The following is a 25,597-nucleotide window of genomic DNA, read 5'->3' on the forward strand; positions in this document are numbered from 1 at the left end:
AACCAAATTAACGACCTAATCGTTCTTTTATAAAAGAGACAGAGAGAACAAAAAAAAAAAAAACATAAAAATTGGTACGTACTCTTCTTGCACGCGCATCATAAACATTTTCGTCAATGCTGTCGTCATCATTCTCGAGCTGACGGCCACGGCGACATCTAATCAAGTTTTTGAGGCACCCCCTTTTGCTCCTGCCCCTTGCCACACAGAGTGCAAACCTCCTTTTGCAACCCTAAATGAAAAACAGAAAAGAAGTAAAATTGTAATCGAGTTTGTACGGGTAGAAAAAAGGCTTTGTTGTAGGTACATGGGTAAATAGATATGGATTACTCGTGATAAACTAACGCGGTATTTCAGTGCCTCGCTTGGACAATCATTTAGCACGGTAAAAGAAAGAAAATGTTAACGGACTAATAAACAAGAAAAACCGGTAGGGAATGTATGCAGATTAGGATATGTACAGTAATTAAAATAATTATACTAGGTAAAATGAGTTATTACAGAAAGCAATAGAGGACGAATGAATCAATGAACGAAAGAACGGACAAACGAACGAAAGAAAAAATTACCTTGTTGATACACGGTCAACTCATCAGTTCTTTATTTAGAGTAAACTGAACTACTTTTCTTTTTTCTATCGTAAAACAGCTATTTCTATACCTAAAGATTAAAATCATGTCTAAAACTGCTATATGAATGGTAAAATGTGAGACTTGACGGGAAGTTTTCTCCAAAGAATTGTCCCAGCGAAACTGAATCTTTCCTTCGTGAAATTCGAGCAGGGTAACGGGCAAGGTGGCTGGGGTAGCAAGTTTACCACTAATATCTCTTAGAAACTAACTGGAGACAAAGCTAAGGTTAGTAAATTTGGAACAAAGATAGTCAGATGACAAACAGTGGAGTGACTTATAGAACCATTGCGGCATTCTTAAATCTTCTCAGGAGTTGTCAAGTTTCTTCCAGCCAAGTGGATTTTCTCTTGTACATGTAGCAAATACGAACTGCTAGTGAAATGTGTTTATGAATTCCATGTCAGTGTTAAAAGTTGTTAACTTACAAGTTTCAAAGAGAACAACTTACAAAAAAGTGAAGCTTGAACTGGATTCAAACCCTCATTAATAACGGGTTCCAGTGAAATACCCGTTCAAACCTACTATTTCAAGGTTCTACTAACTTCACTATATATGTAACAGTCTATTAATCAGTACTTGTGTAAATAGCAGGTCGAATATTGGCTATCAGAAGCTGCCCTTTTTTTACTAATGCCAGCCTTTCAATCAATGTCGTTTGTAAACCAGGAATTCTTATCATTGCTATTCAGTTACCTTATCATCCCAAATGAAAGCAAGCTGACGGACGGTCTCAAAGCTAGTATTTGGTTTAATCAAAGGTTGTTCCCTTTTGGGTCGAGTCTTAATGGTGGCCTGGTAGGAACTTCGTTAATAGTTCTTTTATAAGAAAGAGAGAGAGAACAAAAAAAAAAAAACATAAAAATAGTACGTACTCTTCTTGCACGCGCATCATGAACATTTTCGTCGATGCTGTCGTCATCATTCTCGAGCTCAACAGGATCGTTTAGCTGAACATCTCCCTCTTCGTTCTCACCGTAACTCATTTCTTCAACCAAAGGCTTTGCGTACACTAAGGTCGCCAGAAGGACGAAGGCTAATGTAAATATCAGTCTCATGTTTTCTTGTCAGCAAGCCGAGCTCCGAAACAAGACGTAACTATATCCACCACGAGTGAATCAGCTTTCAAACGCCAAACGCTTGCTGCTCTCTTATAGAAATTCGTGAAGCAGATGGCCCTCGATCGTTGGATAACAAGTCCAATACACCTGATTATGGGAAAATATGTAGGCAAACGGCTCAAGAAAAGTATATTTGAAGTTTGGAGACTGTTTTAACAGCTTTTTCATAACCTGCTATCGTCTAAAAGCGTCAAAGAAAGCCGTTTTACTATAAGACGGCAAATAGATAAAATGAGATTGAACATTTTTAAATTGTATGTAAAAACAGAATTATACTGAATAATCTATCAACGTTATAAAAAGGTAATCCTCCTTACAAATCAACTACTTTTTTATTTTTCTTTCTGGTTTATCATGTTAATAGCGTAAATGAGTTTTCTTTTACTTTGCAAATATATATCACGATTAAATTGGGAGATATTTCATTTACTTGACAAACGTTAAATTTTAGTTTGCCTTGTGAGTTTGTGAGTTTTTTTCGAATTACAAAATCTAATATGGTTTTTCGAGTGTTGTGAGCAGGTGAGTTCTGCTGCAATCTGCGAAAAAAAAATACCCTGAAAGAGTTGCAGTTTACAACACGGAGGAAGCTTAGACCATACTAACTTAATTCATATCGGTAAAGAATTACATTGCCTCTCATAAACTTTTACCATGCTCCCATTCAATTCAAACCTGTTAACTAAGAAAATTGCTGTTTTACCTTTTTTTTTTCTGACTGCTAAAGTCCAAACACGTCCTTGTCTCTTTAGAAAATGTGCCAGCGGTAACTGAGGAATCAAATTTTTATCGCTAAAAAAGTATTTTTCCTAATGTTTATATTTTACTTTTTTTAGTGGGGTGGGTATCTTAATTTTATTTTAGCAGTACAACTGTGAAACCGTACAAGAAAAAACTTAGAAATTGAAAGATAAATTCATGTGATACAGGGTTTACCAGATGACGCGGGTTATTAGTCCCTAACAGGTTCAACCTAGGCCGACAGGATGACTGGAAAGTAAAAGCATGAACAACGCAATGGGTTTGAGAAAGAGCTAGCGCTTATCAAAAATATCATACAGCAAACTAACCAATTACGAGATTTGTATGTTTAACAAGTCAGTTATTGCGTCCGTTAAGATACCTGAGTATATTATATTACGAGGCGACATTGCAAAGATTTTTTGCCCAATGGATCGTTTCTGATTCAGTGGTTTCTAAGGATATGAATTTTAGCACGCGGCATTTTGACGTTAAGATGACTATATCCAAATTGGACAACCATTGGACAACCATTATTTGAACGTGGGCAGTTTTTGTTGATACTGCAATGGAAACATAATTTGCAATTGCAAATTTGAAAAGTTGTATATATGCTTGTAGCTGAGTCTGAAATTAGAGCGCAAATTGTGAAGTGTGTGGTTGACATGACACGTTTCATTTAAAGTTACTTTACCGTTTATGTTCAGGGAGGACATTTTTAGATTTCATTTTTATCCATAGAAATAAACTTTCCAGTAAGATCTTAGAAACAGAAAAAAAATTTATAAGAGGGTGAATATTTGCCGAGAAATTGGGATATAACCGATTTCTAACTGAAATAAAACTTCACTTTGATTGACAACGTATTGCTGTTTTCTGAATCTTTAATCTTCGCTTGAAAAGGACACTTTCAAGAGTTAAAACTCCCAAAAGATTTGGTCAACTTCATTCAATTTGGCCAGATGCTGATCATGCCATTTCCATGCGTTTGAACGCAATCGAATTAAGGAAAATGCAACACGAGTTTTTAGCCTTTTGGGATCCTGACCTCGAAAAAAAAAAATTCCAAAATATGAAAATCGAATTGATTTGGAACGGTGTGGACCTTCAAGCTTCGACTGCGCGGTAAACTGGGGAATTCAACTTCTTGAAACACCAATGAAATATTTAAATAGCCAGTTTTATAAGCTTTAATTTACGGCGATATAAGGCTTTTGAGGATCTGTGATATAACATAGAGGCGCTACCTATACATCCATTAAACTGGTTGAGCCCTTGAAGGTACACTGTAGCCTTAAATAAAGTCACGTTACGTTGTGAACGGTCCAACATTTTGTGTCTGAACGATTAACGGTAATTATTGCCATTGGCACTTGTTTGGCAAAAACAAAGGAGTGCAAAATAGTCAGGCTAGTTTATGCGTAGTAGTGAGTCGAATTCGTCTTCACAAGTCCAAACAAAAGCCGTTCGTTGTTTATTGCGCTTAGGGAATTGTTCCGAGACTCGGCGAAGATGAATTTCAAATCGTCACAAAATTGTCGGCGTGTCAAATTAACGACACTAGAGGAGAGGGGTTTGGGAAGTTTCGGAAGGTTTACTATTATTGTTATTGACCCCAATCAAGAAACCTGGAAATGCTAAATTATTTTATACGATTTTGGATCAGTTGATAATAGCGCGCAGCACAACGCCGCAAAACAGTGAAGCTTCATCGATGGTTTCACTTCAGGTCAAGAGTTGTTAATTTCAAAACTAACTTGTTACTCGTAAAGAAAAGGAAAGGAAAGAAAAGGGTTCGTTTATTAAAAACTCGCGCTTTGCATTGGAAAAATCGCCCGACTAAACCGTTTGCTTGAAAAGGATCAATGTGGTCGTTGTCATTTAGTCCAAAAACAAAAGCATCGGTTGCTAGCGCGGCCTTAAAGAAAAGGTGTTAGTTTAAAACTATCACGCATTCACTCGCGACGCGAGGCTTTCGCCAAATATGCAAATTTCGAACTCGTGGATTCATCGGCTATTTTTGAAAAGAAAACTCAACGAGAATATTAAAGCGAAATAATTAAAATGTTGGTTCCTTAATTCCTACATCGGTACTATTTTATGTCCTTTTAATGGGGAAATTTGTGTAAATTAAAACAGTTCAATTCTTTAGCTCAAAATTTATAAATTGTCGAACATTTTGGGAAGCGGAATGGTTATTCCCTAATTTACGAACTGCTGTAGGCTTTCCAATGATACAAGCTGATCTTTTTTTACCCTTTTAATGATGTACTTGCCCTTCCTTTTTCGCTTTTTAGCTATGTCAAACTTTCATTCGACCTTTTTGTAAACGGAAACGCTTTTTTTCGTCACAATTGAATCCCAAAGCCTCAGTTAGGTTATGTCTTTCCTTGCAATACGATTTATTATTTCAATCCCTGATTTACAACAATAGTGATACTTTGAAATAAATTACACTAAATTACGGACTACGGTCATACTTGTAAAACATCACAATATTGATACCGCCATGAGCATTCTGACAAAGTCCCTTACTTAGTGTTGTACATGATCCCCACAAAACCCCACGGGCAGTGGATAATATTAAAGATATTTGATATTTGATATCCAGTATAGATCGGCTCGAAATCGCAATTGGGGAAAGAAATCCGGCCTTAAAGCTGGGTTCCCTATGCAAAATTTAAAGTGGAATTGGACTCGGGACTCGGGACTGGAATCGGCCGCCTTCAGTTGAAATTCAATTCTTAATGTCCGTAAAGGACAGATATAGTAAGCCCATTAAGGTGTCTTTGGCATCACCTGGTTCGGTAATATGAATCTCAGAACGTTTAAGGAGATTGGATGCAACCAACCCAACAAAAAAATTTAAGCAAGTACTTGACGGCAATGCAAACTTTTTTCTTAAAAGAAATGAAATATCTGAATTACATATTTTTTACTAATATTATATATTCTTCGTTATTATACATACAGTTTTCTTAAATTAAACCCTCATAATGCCTCCCCCTTAATGCAAAGTAGAATAAAATAATAACGATTTGACTTTGTTTGACAATTTTAACTTAACGTGGGCAGTCTTCGTCGATTCTACAATCCAAACAGCCACGCAGGCTAGAGGTGGCTGACATGGCATGTTTTTAAATAAAGTGACGTTATCGAAAAGGGCTAGCATATCGCGTTTGAGCAGTCTGCTAAATTCCCACGTTATTTTATGGCCCTTCAAAAGGTAAATTTGTGTAATTTAAATTAGCATAATCTGTTTGCCTTCTTTAGCTGAAAATGTATATACCATTAACTTCCAGGGAAGGCAATGTAATCCCGGTGGACCGTTTTCCCGTTAACTCGGTCATTCGGCCGTCCGTTTGCTCGGGCTTCCGTTTGTTCGTTCGTTTGCGTTTCTGATTTGTTCAGTTGTTCCTCCGCTTTCCCAGTTCTTCTTGCTATCCATGGGCATAAACATGTTATAAAGAATAAAATTTAACCATTTAAAGGCTGTATGAAAACATTACAAAGAAGGCTCCAATTCAAAAAACAACCGTGAAATTGACATTTGGTGCTGTTTCTTCGGTCGTGCGGTCGCATCCAATATCTATATGGACAAAAGACTGAAAACTTCAATAAAAATTTTAATAAAGATGTACACATTTAACAGCCCATTTTCACACAAATGTCAACCGTGCAATTGGTTTCTTATGCTGATCGTTCGGTTATGGGGCTGAGTTGGCTTTTGGTTGTGTGGTTTGTTCATTTTGTCTGGTATAGATGGGGTATTTGTCTGATTATTCGGTTAGTCTCTCATCGGCCTTATGTTTACTCCTCTTTCCGTCTGTCTTTCCCTTCCCATATATCCGTATTGTTCAATTATCTTCACTAGTTCCACTAGTGACACGGTTTTCTTCAAATAAATGACCTTTCTACATAGGCTTAATCTTAAAAATTTTAAAAGCTATATTAAAACATCAGAAGGTTTCCCTTCGTGTTTTAATATTAAAGCTGCAATGCTATAGAAAGAGACTTCATCTTTCTTTACCGATCTGACACATAAAGAAAATAAAGTGACGTTATCGAAACGGTCGAGCATTTTGCATTTAAACAGTCTAAATTCCCTGGTCATTTTATGGCCCCTTAAAAGGTAAATTTGCTGTAATCTAAAACAGCTTGATCTGATCGCATTTCTTAACTGAAATTGTATATAGCACAAACTTCCAGGGAACGCAATTATAAAATTAATCCCTTGAATTTACGAGCTGCTGATATTAGTTGGCCTTTTTCGCACTCTTAATGACGTATTTGTCCCTCCGAAAGGACAGATATAGGAAGCCCTTTAAGATGTCTACGCCAAGCCTGGCTCTGTCATATGAATCTCAGAACGTTTAAAGAGATTGGATGGGAAATAGTCTGAAACGCCACATTTTCAGGGGTGTCCAACGAGAATATTAGGGAGCTTAAGCAGCGACAACAGCAATGGCAACGAAAACATCACATGAAAAAATACCTTTATTTCATTTGTGCTACTTCGCGAATATTTTAACTCCCTCGACTTCTACAGAAACGGCGAACTATCCTGGAACCAAATTGGTAGAAGTGGCCTACAAGTTAAGAAATAAAATGACAAATTCACCGTCGTGGGCTCTCGCTCTCCAAAAAACTAAGAATTTTGTCATTTCACGTTGTTGTTTTGCAGAGGACAGCAAAGAAATGTACCAAAATGTAAAACGCCCGTGCAGAGCGATTATTTTTGCTCATTAAACCTATTGTTTGGTGGCGTTGTCGTTGCCTCTCTGATATTCTCGTTGAATTCACCTGAAAATGTGGCGTTTCAGATTATTTGATTCTCTCAATCTCAACCAATCAACCATGTTGGCGTAGACACTTTACTACGCTTCCTATATCTAGATCTGTCCTTTCGCGGGGCAAATACGTCATTATCAGCAGCTCAAAGAATTACATTGCCTTCCCTGGAAGTTTATGCTATAAAAATTTTCTGCTTGAGAAGGCTGTTTAAAGTTACACAAATTTACCTTTTAAAAAGCCATAAAATAACGAGGGAATTTAGACTGTTCGAACGCTTAATGCTCGCCCTTTCCGATAACGTCACTTTATTTAAATCAAACATGCCTTATGAACCAGCTCCAGCCTGCATGGCTGTTTCAATTGCAAAATCGACGAAAACTGCCCACGTTAAGTTAAGAGGAGCAAAGAGGTCCGATTTCGAATCGATCCACACTGGATATCAAATATCAAATATCTTAAATATTATCCACTCCCCGTGGGGTTTTCCGGGAATCAATACTGTGTGGGGGACTTTGCCAGAAGACTTGTGGCGGTATCAATAGTGTGTTCTTTTAGTAGTATGACCGTAGTTCGTAGTTAAGTGTAATTTATTTCGATTTATAACCACTGTTAAAAGTCAGATAGTTATGAAAACTCCTTTAAAGGATTGAACTAGTAAATTGTGTAGTAAGTACTGTCTTGAGCTTGGATCCAAAAGGCTTCTAGTGCTTCACACAGGGACACCAGCCAATATTGGAATGGCAGATGAGTTTCGGTTGAACATCTTTTGGAAAAGACATTCCCTGCCTGAAAATTTCGGATTCAATTGTGACGAAAAACAAAGTTTTCATTTACAACAAGGTCAGATTTGGCTTGGTTGACAAAGGAAAAAAGGGCCAATACATCATTTAAAGAATGGAAAAAATATTAGGTTGTATTTTTTTGGAATTTAAGCGTACAGCAGTTGGTAAATTTGGGGATTAGCATTCCGCCGGCTTCCTAAATTATTCAGCAATTTTTTAAATTTTAAGCTAAAGATATGAACTGTTTTAGGTTACGCAAATTTCCCCGTTAAAAGGACATAAAAATGTCCCAATGTGGGAATATAGGAATCAACATTTTAATTATTTCGCTTTAATATTCTCGTTGAGTTCCCTGTTTAAAAAGCCAGCCTGACTATTTTGCACTCCTTCGTTTTCCCAAACAAATGCAAATGGCCATAATTTCCGTTAACCATTCAAACACAAAATGCTGGACCGTTTACAACGTAACGTGACTTTATTTAAGGCTACAGTGTACCTTCGAGGGTTCAACCAGTTTAATGGATGTATAGGTAGCGCCTCTATGTTAAATCACAGATCCTCAAAAGCCCTATATCGAATTAAAGCTTATAGAACTGGCTATTTAAATATTTCATTGGTGTTTCAAGAAATTTAATTCCCGAGTTTACCGCGCAGTGGAAGCTTGAGGGTCCACACCGTTCCAAATCAATTCGATTTTCATATTTTGGAATTTTTTTTCGAGGTCAAGATCCCAACTCGTGTTGGATTTTCCTTAATTCGATTGCGTTCAAACACATGGAAATGGCATGATCAGCATCTGGCCAAATTGAATGAAGTTGACCAAATCTTTTGGGAGTTTTAACTCTTGAAAGTGTCCTTTCCAAGCGAAGATTAAAGATTCAGAAAACAGCAATACGTTGTCAATCAAAGTGAAGTTTCATTTCAGTTGAAAATCGCTTATATCCCAATTTCTCGGCAAATATTCACCCTTTTATAAATTTTTGTTCTGTTTCTAAGATCTTACTGGAGAGTTTATTTCTATGAATAAAAATGAAATCTAAAAATTTCCTCCCTGGACATAAACGGTAAAGTAACTTTAAATGAAACGTGTCATGTCAACCACACACTTCACAATTTGCGCTCTAATATCAGACTCAGCTGCAAGGATATATACAACTTTTCAAATTTGCAATTGCAAATTATGTTTCCATTGCAGAATTGACGAAAACTGCCCCCGTTCAATTAATGGTTGTCCAATGGTTGTCCAATTTGTGATATAGTCATCTTAACGTTAAAATGTCGAGTGCTAAAATTCATATCCTTAGAAACCACTGAATCAGAAACGATCCATTGGGCAAAAAAACTTTGCAATGTCGCCTCGTAATATAATATACTCAGGTATCTTAACGGACGCAATAACTAACCTGTTAAACATACAAATCTCGTAATTGGTTAGTTTGCTCTATGATATTTTTGATAAGCGCTAGCTCTTTCTCAAACCCATTGCGTTGTTCATGCTTTTACTTTCCAGTCATCCTGCCAGCCTAGGTTAAACCTGTTAGGGACTAATAATCTGCGTCATCTGGTAAACCCAGTATCACATGGATTTATCTTTCAATTTCTAACTTTTTTCTCGTACGGTTTCAAAGTTATTCTGCTAAAATAAAGTTAAGATACCTACCCCACTAAAAAAGTAAGGTAAAATACTTTTTTAGCGATAATAATTTGATTCCTCAGTTACCGATGGCACATTTTTTAAAGAGACAAGGACATGTTTAGACTTAAGCTTTCAAAAAAATAAAAACATAAAACAACAATTTTCTTAGTTAACAGGTTTGAATTGAATGGGAGCATGGTAAAAGTTTATGAGAGTCAATGTAATTCTTTATTGATATGAATTAAGTTAGTATGGTCTAAGCTTCCTCCATGTTGTAAACTGCAACTCTTTCAGGGTACTTTTTTTTCGCAGATTGCAGTAGAACTCACCTGCTCACAACACTCGAAAAACAATATTGGATTTTTTAATTCCAACAAAGTCACAAACTCACAAAGCAAACTAAAATTTAACGTTTGTCAAGTAAAAGGAATATCTCACAATTTAATCGTGATATATATTTGCGAAGTAAACGAAATCTCATTGACGCTATTAACATGATAAACCAGAAAAAAAAGTAGTTGATTTGTAAGGAGGATTACCTTTTTATAACGTTGATAGATTTTTCAGTATAATTCTGTCTTTACATACAGTTTAAAAATGTTCAATCTCATTTTATCTATTTGCCGTCTTATAGTAAAACGAGTTTCTTTGACGCTTTTAGACGTTAGCACGTTCTACAAAAGCTGTTCAAACAGTCTCTAAACTTCAAATATACTTTTCTTGAGCTGTTTGCCTTGAAATTTTCCCATAATCAGGTGTATTGGACATGTTATCCAACGATCGAGGGCCATCTGCTTCACAAATTTCTATAAAAGAGCAGCAAGCGTTTGGCGTTTGAAAGCTGATTCACTCGTGGTGGATATAGTTACGTCTTGTTTCATAGCTCGGCTTGCTGACAAGAAAACATGAGATTGATATTTGCATTAGCCTTCGTCCTTCTGGCGACCTTGGTGTACGCAAAGCCTTTGTTTGAAGAAATGAGTGACGGTGAGAACGAAGAGGGAGATGTTCAGCTAAACGATCCTGCTGAGCTCGAGAATGATGACGACAGCATCGACGAAAATGTTCATGATGCGCTTGCAAGAAGAGTACGTACCATTTTCATGTTTTTGTTTTTGTTTTTTGTTTTTTTTTTCTTTCTCTCTCTTATAAAAGAACGATTAGGTCGCTAATTCGGTTATTTTGCTTTAACGAAGTTCCTACCAGGCCACCTTTAAGATTCAACCCAAAAGGGAACAACCTGTGATTAAACCAAATACTAGCTTTGAGACCGTCCGTCAGCTTGCTTTCATCTGGGATGATAACGTAACTGAATAGCAATGATAAGAATACCTGGTTTACAAACGACATTGATTGAAAGGCTGGCATTAGGAAAAAAAGGGAGCTTCTGATAGCCAATATTCGACCTGCTATGTACACAAGTACAGATTAATAGACTGTTACATATATAGTGAAGTTAGTAGAACCTTGAAATAGTAGGTTTGAACGGGTATTTCACTGGAACCCGTTATTGATGACGGTTTGGATCCAGTTCAAGCTTCACTTTTTTGTAAGTTGTTCTCTTTGCAACTAAGTTAACAACTTTTAACAGACATGTAATTTATAAACACATTTCACTGGCAGTTCGTATTTGCTACATGTACAAGAGAAAATCCACTTGGCTGGAAGAAACTTGACAACTTTAAAGAAGATTAAAGAATGCCGCAATGGTTCTATAAGTCACTCCACTGTTTGCATCTGACTATCTTTGTTCCAAATTTACTAATCTTAGCTTTGTCTCCTGTTACTTTCTAAGAGTTATTAGTGGTAAACTTGCTACCCCAGTCACCTTGACCGTTACCCTGCTCGAATTTCACGAAGGAAAGATTCAGTTTCGCTGGGACAATTCTTTGGAGAAAACTTTCCGTCAAGTCTCACATTTTACCATTCTTATAGCAGTTTTAAACATGATTTTAATCTTTAGGTATAGAAATAGCCGTTTTACGATAGAAAAAAGAAAAGTAGTTCAGTTTACTCCAAATAAAGAACTGATGAGTTGACCGTGTATAAACAAGGTAATTTATTCGTTCGTTCGTTTGTTTGTTCTTTCGTTCATTAATTTATTCGTCCTCTATTGCTTTCTGTAATAACTCATTTTACCTAGTATAATTATTTTAATTACTGTACGTATTCTAATCTGCATACATTCCCTACCGGTTTTTCTTGTTTATTAGTCCGTTAACATTTTCTTTCTTTTACCGTGCTAAATGATTGTCCAAGCGAGGCACTGAAATACCGCGTTAGTTTATCACGAGTAATCCATATCTATTTACCCATGTACCTACAACAAAGCCTTTTTTTTACCCGTACAAACTCAATTACAATTTTTACTTCTTTTCTGTTTTTCATTTAGGGTTGCAAAAGGAGGTTTGCACTCTGTGTGGCAAGGGGCAAGAGCAAAAGGGGGTGCCTCAAAAGTTTGATTAGATGTCGCCGTGGCCGTGAGCTCGAGAATGATGACGACAGCATCGACGAAAATGTTCATGATGCGCGTGCAAGAAGAGTACGTACCAATTTTTATGGGGTTTTTTTGTTCTCTCTCTCTCTCTTATAAAAGAACGATTAGGTCGTTAATTTGGTTATTTTGCTTTTACGAAGTTCCTACCAGGCGACCATTAAGATTCGACCCAAAAGGGAATAACCTTTGATTAAACCAAATACTAGCTTTGAGACCGTCCGTCAGTTTGCTTTCATCTGGGATGATAACGTAACTGAATAGCAATGATAATAATTCCTGGCTTACAAACGACATTGATTGAAAGGCTGGCATTAGAAAAAAAAGGGCAGCTTCTGATAGCCAATATTCGACCTGCTATGTACACAAGTACAGATTAATAGACCTTTACATATATAATGAAGTTAGTAGAACCTTGAAATAGTAGGTTTGAACGGGTATTTCACTGGAACCCGTTATTGATGACGGTTTGGATCCAGTTCAAGCTTCACCTTTTTGTAACTTGTTCTCTTTGCAACTTGTAAGTTAACAACTTTTACCACTGACATGAAATTCATAAAGACATTTCACTAGCAGTTCGTATTTGCGACAAGAGATAATCCACTTGGCTGGAACAAACTTGACAACTCCTGAGAAGATTAAAGAATGCCGCAATGGTTCTAGAAGTCACTCCACTGTTTGGCATCTGACTATCTTTGTTCCAAATTTACTAACCTCAGCTTTGTCTCCAGTTACTTTCTAAGAGATATTAGTGGTAAACTTGCTACCCCAGCCACCTTGCCCGTTACCCTGCTCGAATTTCATGAAGGAAAGATTCAGTTTCGCTGGGACAGTTCTTTGAAGAGAACTTCCTGTCAAATGTCACATTTCACCGTTCATATAGCAGTTTTAGACATAATTTTAATCTTAAGGTATAGAAATAGCTGTTTTACGAGAGAAAAAAGGATAGTAGTTCAATTTAGTCTAAATAAAGAAGTGATGAGTTGACTGTGAATAAATAAGGTAATTTATTCGTTCGCTCATTCATTCGTTCGTCCTCTATTGGTTTCTGTAATTATTCATTTCACTTAGTATAATTATTTTAATTACTGTACAACTTCTAATCCGCATACATTCCCTAGCAGTTTTTCTTGTTTATTACTCTGTTAACATTTTCTTTTCTTTTACCGTGCGAAATGATTGTCGAAGCCAGGCACTGAAAAACCGCGTTAGTTTATCACGAGGTATCCATGTCCATCTACCCATGTACCTACAACAAAGCCTTTTTTCTACCCGTACAGACTCAATTACGATTTAACTTCTGTTTTGTTTTCATTTAGGGATGCAAAAGGAGGTTGGCACTATGTTTGGCAACGAGCGTGACCAAAGTAAGGTGCGCCCTAAAGTTCCGTAGATGTCGCAAGGGCCTTGAGCGGGAGATCTAAAATGGCTTTTTAGTCCTGTTGCAAGAAATATCGGCGTGTTCTTCTAGAAAATTATTAGACTGTCGAGCTGACGCTGTGTTACGCCTTAGATTGATAACTGATAAATAAATCTGCCTAATACAACTGAATACTGTTGAGTTATTTTTGAGAGTTAAACCTGCTATTTGGGTCATGGTGATACATACAGGCGGAGTGCTAGCGAAATTAAACCCAGTTTCTGCAGCATGAGGCAGTTATACTAGGAACTTGATGATATCGTCGTTGAATAGATTCTAAAAGTTATATATCACCTCAACTCACCTCACCCCTTACCCCCATTCCCACCTCACCACAATCCCGAGGGGTGCTTGTCCATCGTACGGTTACCTCCTGCATTTGGTCACCCAATTACACACCTGGCCGCGGTTGTTCATAGATCGTACAATTTTATCCAGTGGATAAAGCGCTTTCCATCGTATAAAATGTATATTAAATTGGAGGACAATCTATTCGCGGGATGGTGACTTATGCACTGGACATATAAAGTTATCCACACTCTTTGAACAACCGAGGCTTGGAAGAAGAGATACTAATTAACTGGAGTAAATTCCTTGTCTGAAAAAACAACACGTGAATTCCGAAAGCAACGAAGGCAATTTGACTGGAGTAGGTTTGACCATGAAGAAATTAAGTTTAAATCGATGGTGAAAAAATGCTCCGTAATAATTAATTTCCTGTACTTGTGCGGCGACTTTCACGGTTCCAATGTTGGATTGCCAGGGAGAAAATTCGTGACAGATCCCAGTTGAAAACCAATAGGCCATTTCCGAGTATGAACCTCATTATGAAAGCGATGCTAAGTGCAAACGCTTTTTTATGGGAATGCCTGCCAGTTTTTTTTCATCCGGGATGACATCTAACATCCATGATGAATTCGTGGTTTACAGGGAAATTTAAGATGAGAAAGCTTCCAAAAGTAGAACTGATCAGGTTGTTGGTTGTGTTGTTGGGACAACGTAACACTTGAGATACAACTGAACCTCGCCGGGGTTCTATCTCTTATTTTTCACTGTTAATCGGAAAAAGAAACTCATTGTTTCTCAGAAAAATGGCGACTACATAACCTTGGCTGATTCATGTTTAATAATTGCCGGCAAGAGCCCGACGAAACTACTCGAACCAAATGGAACGTTTTATTAATCGAACATAACCGAACTCATGGGTTCGATTTAGTTCGGTAATCGAAGACAATCGAACTCTCACAAAAAAAAAAGGAAATTGGGGGCAATCGAACCCAATCGAACTTTGATTGAGTTCGATTAGGTTCGATGGCCGAAGATGGTATACATTCAATTAAAAATGGATGTTATAAAGGAAAATTGCTCGTGTTTTGTTACTGATGTGGCAGCTTCTTAGTTTACCTCACGTTATCTTGTATCGTTGCAAGAACAGATTGTTCTGATCAAATCTTGTGTTGTAAAAAAAAAACACTCAGTGGAATAATGAACAACAACAAAACCTTATACGGATTAATCAGCTTTGCTTTAGCTCATTAATTGCATACAGAAACTGAATACAAGCAAAACAACCAAGCGAGAGCCATACTTACAAGTTATTGTGCTACATTCCGACGATCGCAGTACAAACCTAGAAATCCGTACGCTCACGTGGCGAGAAGAAATAAGCCTACACATTCTTAGTCAGCGGTAACTATTTCATGTAGCGAATACGAAATGAAACTTGCATAGTGACAGCATTTTGCTGTTCCAATCTTTCCAAGATGGCGGACAACAAGATCGTTGTCGACATGGCAACTTTTATGACCATGTTACAACGTGTTGACTGCCCAGCCTCTTCCCTCTTCTGAAAAATCTTCCCAACCCAAAATCTATTTTTTTTCTTTACCTTCTCCGTCTAATTAGCACAAGGACAAGAAAATAACAAGCTTTGACCATGAATCGGCGTTTCATTGCCGTCATGTTGAGCAAATCTGATGTTAATGGAAGAGCGACGCGTGTTTAACTTAACCGATTACTTTATCCAACTGCTCAGGACGAACCGTCTTAGGGTTTTTCCCAAGACCATTTTCATCACACCAGTTCTCAAAAACCATCACCCAGTTAATTGTGCTCCTTCGCGTATTTGGGTTTTCTGCCGCGGCTTTTAATGCCGTAACTTAATTAAAAATAGCAGAGAGTAGAACTTGCAAAAATGTGAAACTTGAACTGGATTCGAACCATCATCAATGACGGGGTTCCGGTGAAATGCTTGTTCAAAGTTACTATTTTAAGGTACTATTACTAATATTTGCCGGTAGAATGCCAACGAGAGTAAAAACTGTCACAGTTGTGTGCCGTACAAAACATTTTTTAAACCGAATCACTGTTTAAAAAAGCATTGCAAAACTCTCATGCTATTCTTTGTTGTTTAGAATGTCTGTAAGAACTAAACTTGTGAGGTGGATTAGAGGTCAAACATCTGCAGCCCTTGCATTTAACCTGTTTGAGTTTATACAACCTATGTCACTGCATGATATTATAAAGGAAAATACAGGGAGATGTAAAGAATCGACCATAAGAGAACACAGAAAAAATCTGAGCCCCAGATGGGATTCGAAGCCACGACCCTCCGTGTTCTAGATCGGATGCTCTAACCTCTGAGCTACTAAGGACTCGTTGGCGAGCAAGGGTCATTTTTGTGGGTTGGAGTTAGGCCTTAATGTGTTGCAAATATAAAGCTGCTATCTTACCATACCTTACTTATTGCCACCTCACCTGGCACTTCTGCAAGCCAAGCGATAGGAGAAAGCTTGAACGCATACTAGAAAGAGGACTCAGGGCCGTTTTTAAGGACAAACATTCTAGCTACGAGAAGCTACTGGCAAAAGCAGACATACCATCGTTATACAACAGACGATTGCAGGACATTGCCATCTTCATGTATAAGATTAAGCATGAATTACTGCCACAGAGACTTTGTAATCTTTTCCAATTAGACAGTGGTTCGTATTACTTAAGGAAGCGAGAATTTGTTCAACCTCGATTCTCTTCGGTGACATATGGAAAACACTTACTTCGTTACCTAGGGCCTAAACTGTGGAATGATCTCACTCCTAGAATAAGATATTAACCCTCTCTGAAGCAATTCAAAAGAGTCATACGTTATCAGGACCTTACTGCCCTAGCAGCAAATGTCAGTAACTGTCGAGGCTGCAACCTATGCCGAGAATGACTAGGGTTTACATATTTTTTTGCGATTGATGTATGAAATTTTATTAATATGGTTTATGATATGTAAATTTTAATTCATTTTTTAGAATTTTCTAGAATTTAGTTAGGTGTCCACTATTAGTATAGGGGACTTCTCCCTTCAGCTACATTTCTTGACACGTTAATAAAATTTATTATTATTATTATTATTATTATTATTATTATTATTATTGTTATAATTATTATTATTATTATTATTATTATTACTATTATTATTATTATTATTATTATTGTTATAAATATTATTATTATTATTATTATTATTATTATTATTATTATTATTATTATTGTGATGGACTGCGTGATCGCGTGACGCAGTTTGTAAGTCCAACCCACAAAAATGACCCTTGCTCGCCAACAAGTCCTCAGTAGCTCAGAGGTTAGAGCATCCGATCTAGAACACGGAGGGTCGTGGCTTCGAATCCCATCTGGGGCTCAGATTTTTTCTGTGTCCTCTTATGCTCGATTCTTTACATCTCCCTGCATTTTCCTTTATGAGTTTATACAAAAACCAAAATAAACAACTTTAATGTGTACAAGAATAGCTGTCAACCTAAGAATAACAGAATTTTACAATAAAAATGAGCTTTTCAATCCAATCTATTGAATCAATGAACCACAGGTACGGTATTTAAAAGAAAATAGAAGAGTGGCACAAAGCTAAGTTGCAATTGACTTGAAATATTTCTCCTGTATTCAAACATCTCCACTGTGCATCTCCCTCAAACGGAACCTAAAAATCAACAAAAAAAAAAAAAAACACTCACTTTGACTAGAAAACAATGAAATCTAAAATATTGTGTAAATCCCTGCAATAAAGGATTTGTTTTGGCCCGCAGTGTACCAGTTTGATATGATATCTTTATTGTGTATATTACGTTACCGAGCACATGAATTCACATAACGACACTGGCCTACTATTGTACGTATTAGCTTGCAATTTGAATATTATCATGATTAAAGATTAAGGTTACTTTAAGAAAATTGCTCCCTCCTTAAAAAACAAAACTCACTACAAACAGTTAGGATTTGAATTTTCTTACCTCCTCGATTGACAGTGCCGTCGGAACTTTCGGCGTCCAGCGAACGGAGCAAAAAAAAATGCTTTTAGAGCGGAACATTTCCACACAGTCGCGCAGGATCGAAAAATAACTTCTGCAAAGTTTCCTAGCGCTTAAAAAGATCTTTGCTATTTTTATACACCATCCTGATACAGTAAGACGTGTAAACACTGCGATTCTTATTCAAATCTCTTGAACAGAGCAAAGACAACTAAATTCGCCACTTCAGCCGCCATATTGTTTATAAAATTTAAGTTCGCGCGTGTGTAAGAAGAATCTGGGTACTAGCGCTCACCGATCATGATACTCCTGATGTGATTGGTTTAGATAAAAAAAATACCGCAATGCCATTGGCTAGCTCGAAAACAATCACCGATTGTCATTCTTACATTACCTTATGCTGGCATTTTCATTCGAGATTTTTATAATGCTGCCGCGTCGCCACCCTCGCGTCCTCGCGAGGGTGACTTGTTGGCAACTAATTTCACTATATATGTAACAGTCCATTAATCTGTACTTGTGTACATAGCAGTCGAATATTGGCTACTAGAAACTGCTCTTTTGTTCTAATGCCAGCCTTTCAATCAATCTCTTTTGTTTTTACGCTTTTTACTTTTTCTGAGTTTAAGGTATCATGATACCCACAATGACCATAGTTTGAAATTGAACGTTAACGCAGACGATTGCAGACAAAACCACGGCAACCTATACATGTTCTGACAGCTTAATATTTGTAGATTTCAATGTCGAAATAAATTTGAGAAAAATGAAAAGCGTAATGTATATTAAGTGAGGAAGCGAAATGTAAGGCTTCGCCTTACTCACGTTCGTTTTCCCACTAAAGTAATCGAAGCAATGCGGTTAACATCGGAAATGATTCCTAACACTTCGCCCTCAAAAACGGTGTCTGCGATTTTTCCGTTGTTTCCTCGTTTTTTTCCCTACGCTCACGTAAAGTTTGATACCAAAAGTGTTTACGTATCCTTCAACAAAACAGGCCATAACTTTTAAAAAGAGAGCGAACTTCGAAAAACGCCAAGAACTTTTTGCAAAGAAAGTATCTCAGAACATTCGTGCCAATTTACAGTTGATGTGATGTCTTACAAGATTTTATCAATGTAATAAATGAAGATGTAGATGTAGATGTAGATGTAGTCTTGATTTTCAGGCCAATCGGTCGGAGGTTGCAAGAAAACGAACTTAAAATATTCACCCTTCACCGAGATTTTATTTCATTGAGAAAAAGACGGAAAACCATTTCTCAGCTTGATACGTCTGGTTGAATAAGAATCTCCTCATGGTGCAAGAGTAAATGACTTATTGACAGATATCGGGCATGTATTTGTCCAGGACAACGATGGCGAAATGACAGCAGTAGTATAGGATATGAGGGTTTAAGGAAGAAAATAAATTGCGCTGTTTTTTGGAACCAAATTACAGCCACCCCAACGCCGCAAAAGGTGAAAACATTGCATTTGCCAAAAACGGTTTTTTGGAAAATTTCGGAAAAAATTGCGCTAATATTTTTGGGCAAATAATTGTGCGCAATTTTTAATTAGCTGTTGTACTTTTTTTTCCGAGAAATTGCGCTCATATTTTTTACAGTGCATTTTTTTCATAACTTTTCCGAGAAATTAATTGCGCTGATATTTTTTCCAGAAAAAAACCAGTTTTAGGCGTTTAAACAAATTGCGCAAACCAGTTTTCTAAAAATGGTTTTGTCTGATTAAAGAGATGGCACAAATAATTTTATAAAATAAGTGCAATGAAAATAGACCAAAGTGGTGCCCGAGTAATAGCACCATCAAGTGATATCTTTAAAAGGTCCAGAAAGCTAGGATTTTAGCTTTTTAGCAGCGCAGCGCGAGCAGGAGATGGAAAAGCGTTTAAAAATCCGCGTGGACAGACGGTGGGAAGAGGAGCGAAGCGACGATGGCGTCAGCGCTTTAATGCTATCATTTGATGGTTATTTTCGTGGTTGTTTTTAATCAATAAAAAAACATGCCTTTTACAAAACTTTAGTTCCATCACACGTATAAGAATATTTTTTTCCATTTTCATGAATAATAATGCTTCCATAATAAGTCCTAAAAACAACCATATAAAAATTTGTTATCATTAAGACATTAGTATCAGAAATATCAAGTTCTTGTAATTGAGCTGGCTGACCTGAATATATCATATCAACAGTTTTTGGATCTCGACTGTATAAACAGATTTCACAAACAGAAGTTACTTTACCATCATAATAAAATTGCCGATATGCTCTACTTTTTTTTGCAACTATGACATTTGGTTGACTGATTTATTCCTTTTATAATACCTTTATATGGCTTTTTATCTTTTTGAGTTGATTTTATGACTGACTTTATATGTTTTTCGGCTTTGGTTGAAAATTCTATGATATATTTATTTTCCATTTCTTTATACTATTAAATATTAATATGTCTTTAAGCCATTCGGAAAAAAAATTGTATATCCGTATAGATCGTTTTCACGTGACGTCACGCATTGGCCCGCCGCCATATTGGTGTACCACTTTTGATTGCGTAATGCCGCATTGGTAGGTCACAACTGCAATTTCCACTAGTAAAAAAGGGATTTAAACAAAAGCGAATCAAGCTCCGAGGATAATTCGAAGGTTGCCTATTCTTTTCCAATTTCTGAAAATGAAAAGAAGCTGGATTTGCTGGTCAGAGATCGATAATTGCAGAAAATATCCACAATCGGAATCGATCCAGTGTTGATCGAAGGGAAGCACTTTCAGCCTGACTGTTTACCTCCGGTTGAATCCACAGATATCCTGTGCTATCTCGTTTTGGAGACAAGCATCTACACTCATTATTTGACATCTGCTGCTACTTTTTTTTTAATCCACAGTGCATTCTTTTCCGAATTCAGCGATAGTTTAATCTTTTCCATACGATTTATAGCTTTTGAGTTTTGACGTTGCGCGCAGTGTAATTTAACGCAAATTGCGCTCCGCGTTCACAAGCTGTTGTATACATTTGCCTCTATCTCTCTTATTATTTGTGCTATGGTGCTACTTATTTTTAATGGATAGTGTATTCTAATCCAAATTCAACGAAAGTTTAAGCTTTTCCATACGATTTATAGTTTTTGAGTTTTCACTTAGCGCGCACAAGTCTTTGACAATTTCCGGTGTGTAATTTAACGAAAATTGGGTTACGCGTTCACAAGCGGTTGCATTCATTTGCCTCTATCTCTCTCATTATTTGTTCTATGCTGTTCATTTTTCTTTTAATGGACATTGCATTCTTTTTCAAATTCAGCGAAAGTTTAAGCTTCTTCATACAATATATAGTTTTTGAGTTTTAACACAGCGCGCACAAGCGATTGAATTTTTCCGGTGTGTAATTTAACGAAAATTAGGTTACGCGTTCACAAGCGAAACTTTCTTGTGTTCCAAATGTAATGGTGGAACCCAGTTAATATTAAATTTATCCCAGCTTGAAGCCGCTCTTCCTGAAACAAAGAGCAAACACGATCGTGCTCTAAGATCTCTTCGGTGAGGTCGTCACGACTTATCGCTGAAATCCAGCGCGATCATCTCTCCTCTGACAATTCTTGAGCTTTTTCACCTTGATTTGTAACGATGGAAGGCACCCTTGCAAAGTATATCCCTTTATCTCGTCCACTTTTCCTGCTACAGCCAACAATCAGACACAAACAGGCTGACAAAACCATGTCCTTCGCAAGCGCCGCTACTAGTTTGTTTACAATTTTGGTACACCAATATGGTGGCGTAGCAACGGTAGTCAAGGATTTCGTCACATGAGTGAAAACGATCCATACAGCTTGGTTTCACTTTCTCGAAAATGATGTAATACAACAGGGGCTTTCCCGCTGACAGATCTGAAATATGCTCTATTGTGTTCAAGGTCATGAGACAATCGTATGATTTTTTAGTCAATCATAATTGACGATCTTTTGGTAAACAAGCCTGTTTGAAGATATTTAAAGTATGGCAAACACAACTGGATATTCCTAACAGCTTGAAAAGCAAAACATACATCACGAAAGGAAGCATAGCCATTTTCTGTCCGCTCGCAACACAAGTTGCCCTAACTCGCGTAGTGGGACAATGACCCGGCTCTGAGTGCAAGCGGAATTGGGTTATAGGCAGCCGTTGAGAATTTAAACGCGTTATAAGACTTTGTATGGGAAATAAACTTCTGTAGATTCTGAAGCTTAAATAACGCTAAATTAAGCTTTTATTCAATAAAATGAATAAGACCGAATCACCTCCGGTGTATTCTTGCGCGTTTGGGGATTATTTTACAATTTTGGGCATTCTTTGAAATCACTGTCATTCCCTATATAGGACGGTGCTCGAAAGGGACTAGAATCTTTGGATCTTGTGACTTATAAGGGGCCTCGATCGATGGTAACGGTCGATATGTCGGTTGACACACGGTCGACTCACGGTCGATATCTCGGTCGATGTATCCACCTAGTATCGGTCGATTGTCGGTCGAGCATCGGCCGCTATATAGGCGACGTATTGACCGATCATTGGATCACCTTCGGTCGAGAGATCGACCGACAGTCGGTCGCGATAGCATCGGCAGAGTGTCGGTGAGCCGTCGGTCAAGTATCGGTGAAGTATCGGTCGATGCATCGGCCGATACTCGGTTAAAACGAAAAAAGAACGAGGATTTTGCGTTGTTTTAAACCGGTTAAACCGGGACACTACAGGTAATACGCTGGCATGTTTTTACGCTTTCTCTTGACCTAACGTGGTAAAATGATGCAATAGTGGAAGAATCAAATGAGATAACGAGAGACTATCGACCGACTCTCGGTCGTTATTGATATGACGACCGATATTGCGGTGCGCTATGTACATGAATGTCGATCGAGATAAGGAAGAAGTGTCGAAAAAACATATTGATAGAATATCGACCGATATATCGGCCGGTAAGCGGTGAAATATCGATAAAGTATCGGTGATGCGTCGGTGTATTGCTATCTATATCGGCCGACAGCCACCTCGGTCGATGCGGCGACTGCCATAGCGGTACAACATCGACCGAGTCATCCCCAATTATCGACCGAATGTCGACCGAGTAGCGAACGAGGCTCGACCGAGATATCGACCGTTAGTCGACCGACATATCGACCGTTACCATCGATCGAGGCTCCCTATAAGACACAAGATCCCTCCGAATCTTGAACTCTGCTATCGACTATCGTGGGCTTATGTCAACGTACACGACATCTCCATGCTTCTACCTAAACCTGCTCGTCTAACTTCAAATGATAGATGTCTTTCGCTTTCGCTTTTTCACTAAATATACTTGACATGTTAAAACGTAACGGCCACGCCACAAAAGTATATGAATGACCTTTGTAACAGCAACGATCTGACCGCAAAAATGTAACGTAAACAACGAGTTCTTTGTATCAGTTTACGAGTCACGCAAGGTTCTGTGACATTTTGTTTCCCTCTTAGGTTCAAATAAAAGCTGTGTAAAACCGGAGAAGATAACTAGACCTAGTGGGGTAAAATAACAGTTGAGCCCGAAGATCTCTGAGACAATTTGGAGAGATTTGCAAGCAACGTGACTCAACATCGATCACGTGCTATGACGCACCACCGGACTCTTGACAGGTTGCTGTCGCGTGGCTCAAAATAATAATCTTGTCTTTCAATTCAAATTATCCTAAGCGCCAAGTTGGTTTAATCTCCGTTTTGGTGTTGACTTCATTCGAAAAAGCTGAAAGGCAGGGACGTTTCATGTTGTTTGGTGGAAAAGGTGCTGAGCTAAAGTATTGCCTCGATGAGACTGGAGACAATTAACATTTGGGGCGGCATTTATCATGGCCTGATGACAAAGTGCTGTTATACTCAGCTCACGCTGGCCTTTTACGCCGTGCTCAAGGTAATTATAAAGTTTCTTTTCATTGTATAAACTTACTTTACCTTGCAAAGCTAGCGCTTGTAAATTGCACTTGATGTACCTAGACTACCTAAACGATAATGAACATGATTTCCCGCGTTAATTTTTGTCAATTTGTGTTTTGCGTTTACCGAGGCAGTTATTCCCATTCAAATCGCGCGCGTCAATGAAGGTTTTACATTTCCTGCTTCTGACATGGTTGTGATATTTCGAGGCCATCCTCTCTACGGTGAAACAAACCTTTTTGATGAACCCTCGCCATGAATTCATTTTCTTTCAAGTAAAACGTATGCATATAAGGTCATAGGCGTCCGTGGCCTAATTGCATGACCAAACATTTGTAAAGGTGTTGTCATATGTAAGACACGAAAGCCCATTTCATAAACAGAGTCACTTTGTTTTTCCTCTGCACAGAAGATTTAGCGCGTTAGATTTACCTATTTTCATTGCTGAATTGATGAGAGTGTTATCATTTTTAGGAAATGGGATGCTAGCAGGCTTGAAGCTGAAGAGGACCAGCATCTTTATTGGGCAAACAGGAGGAACGAACAAAAGTGAAGTTGTAGAAAATCTGATAGAGAAAGCTCGTTTGTCCCAAGGCTCCCAGTAAGAGGCTGTCTTTCTGTTTTTATTGACATGCAATATGTTTTCTGTAAAGTAAAATAATTCTAGGGCAAGTGTTGAGAGGACCCGAAATTTGGGTATATTATACCGAGAGTCTAAGTAATCGTTTTTCCTCGAATAGGTGTTGACGGGGTGAGGAGAGGGGGGTCTGCAATTCGGAAAACATTTTATTTTATTAGATAGAGATGATCTTTTTCCCTCCTATAAGTGCTGAGGGGGTACGATCATTCTCCACGGATAAGTGTCGAGGGGGTCCGCAATTCGGAAAACATTTCAAGTTAAATGGTAAGGATTGTTTTTCCACGGAGAAGTGTTGAGGGGGTCCGAAATTCGGAATCTTTTATGAGGTTAGAGGGGATCTGAAATTCGGAAAACTTCTCAAGTTAGATATTAGTGATTCGTTCTCATCGACTAAGTGTTGAGGGGGTCCGAAATTCGGAATTTCTTATTAGGAACAGTAAACGGTATTTTTGTTATAAGGCTTGTTCGAAATGGAAAAAAATAGTGTGATTTTGACAGAATTGTCATAATTTAAATCGTGTCTCTTATCAACTTGACGGAAACCAAATTTTTCTCACATGAAATGCCCTACTTCGCACGGATTGGCAAAATTCTTCAGTGCGTTGTGGTTATCTTGCACCGAATTTCTCTAAAATGTAATGCCACAAATTAATTTGGAACGTGTTCAAATTCAATCGAACTCAATCGAACTTAATCGAATGAATAGGTTCGATTGAGTCAGGCAATCAAACCAAAAAAAGTTTGTGAGAGTTCGAAGGCGTTCGATTTTCGAACCCAATCGAACTGAATAGAACCTTCTGAACCATCACTCGAAATAGACAACAATTTTGAAAAGTCTTTTTAAGCATGCAAATACAACAAAGAAGTAGTTGAAACGAATAATGGATTGATGTAGCTTTACTGAAACATCATTTTATGATCCACTGCTGTTGTCATATAGTGAGTCAATTTAGCACAAAGTCATGCAACAAACGAGTCCGGCGAGCAATGCCATCAACTGAAATAAAACCGATTTATCATCCTATAGAGTCTTTATAACGGCTATAACAAAGTCATCTCTTAAGCCGAGCAATGCAATCAATGAACTGAAACAAAGAT

At 37.7% G+C, this 25,597-nt stretch overlaps 3 protein-coding genes across 10 annotated transcripts in view; 2 read left to right on the top strand and 1 right to left on the bottom strand.

Moving 5' to 3' along the window:
* Nucleotides 1-25,597, top strand: part of LOC146451455 (uncharacterized) — a 299,471-nt gene that overhangs the window by 257,589 nt on the left and 16,285 nt on the right. The gene's annotated exons all lie outside the window — the stretch shown is intronic.
* The window catches only part of LOC146451468 (uncharacterized), a 176,857-nt gene that overhangs the window by 92,492 nt on the left and 58,768 nt on the right, over nt 1-25,597 (top strand). For 2 of the 4 annotated variants that reach the window (XM_085098859.1, XM_085098862.1), the window contains exons 3-4: nt 10,709-10,791; nt 12,096-12,183. In XM_085098859.1, coding sequence (XP_084954985.1) covers nt 10,709-10,791; nt 12,096-12,183 — 171 coding nt within the window. Of the gene's footprint in view, nt 1-10,708; nt 10,792-12,095; nt 12,246-13,516; nt 13,750-25,597 lie in introns of those variants that run through there. The other 2 variants (XM_085098860.1, XM_085098861.1) reach the window with 2 other exon arrangements.
* LOC146451470 (uncharacterized) overlaps nt 1-25,597 on the bottom strand; it is a 236,248-nt gene that overhangs the window by 1,444 nt on the left and 209,207 nt on the right. For 4 of the 5 annotated variants that reach the window (XM_085098858.1, XM_085098855.1, XM_085098857.1 and 1 more), the window contains 2 exons: nt 1,505-1,587; nt 83-232 (listed from right to left, as the gene is read on the bottom strand). In XM_085098858.1, coding sequence (XP_084954984.1) covers nt 83-232; nt 1,505-1,587 — 233 coding nt within the window. The remainder of the gene's footprint in view (nt 1-82; nt 233-1,504; nt 1,588-25,597) is intronic. The other variant, XM_085098856.1, reaches the window with a different exon arrangement.

This window comes from Pavona decussata, unplaced genomic scaffold (assembly GCF_977016875.1).
Source record: "Pavona decussata unplaced genomic scaffold, jaPavDecu1.1 SCAFFOLD_386, whole genome shotgun sequence".
In the NCBI taxonomy this organism is placed as follows: domain Eukaryota; kingdom Metazoa; phylum Cnidaria; class Anthozoa; order Scleractinia; family Agariciidae; genus Pavona; species Pavona decussata.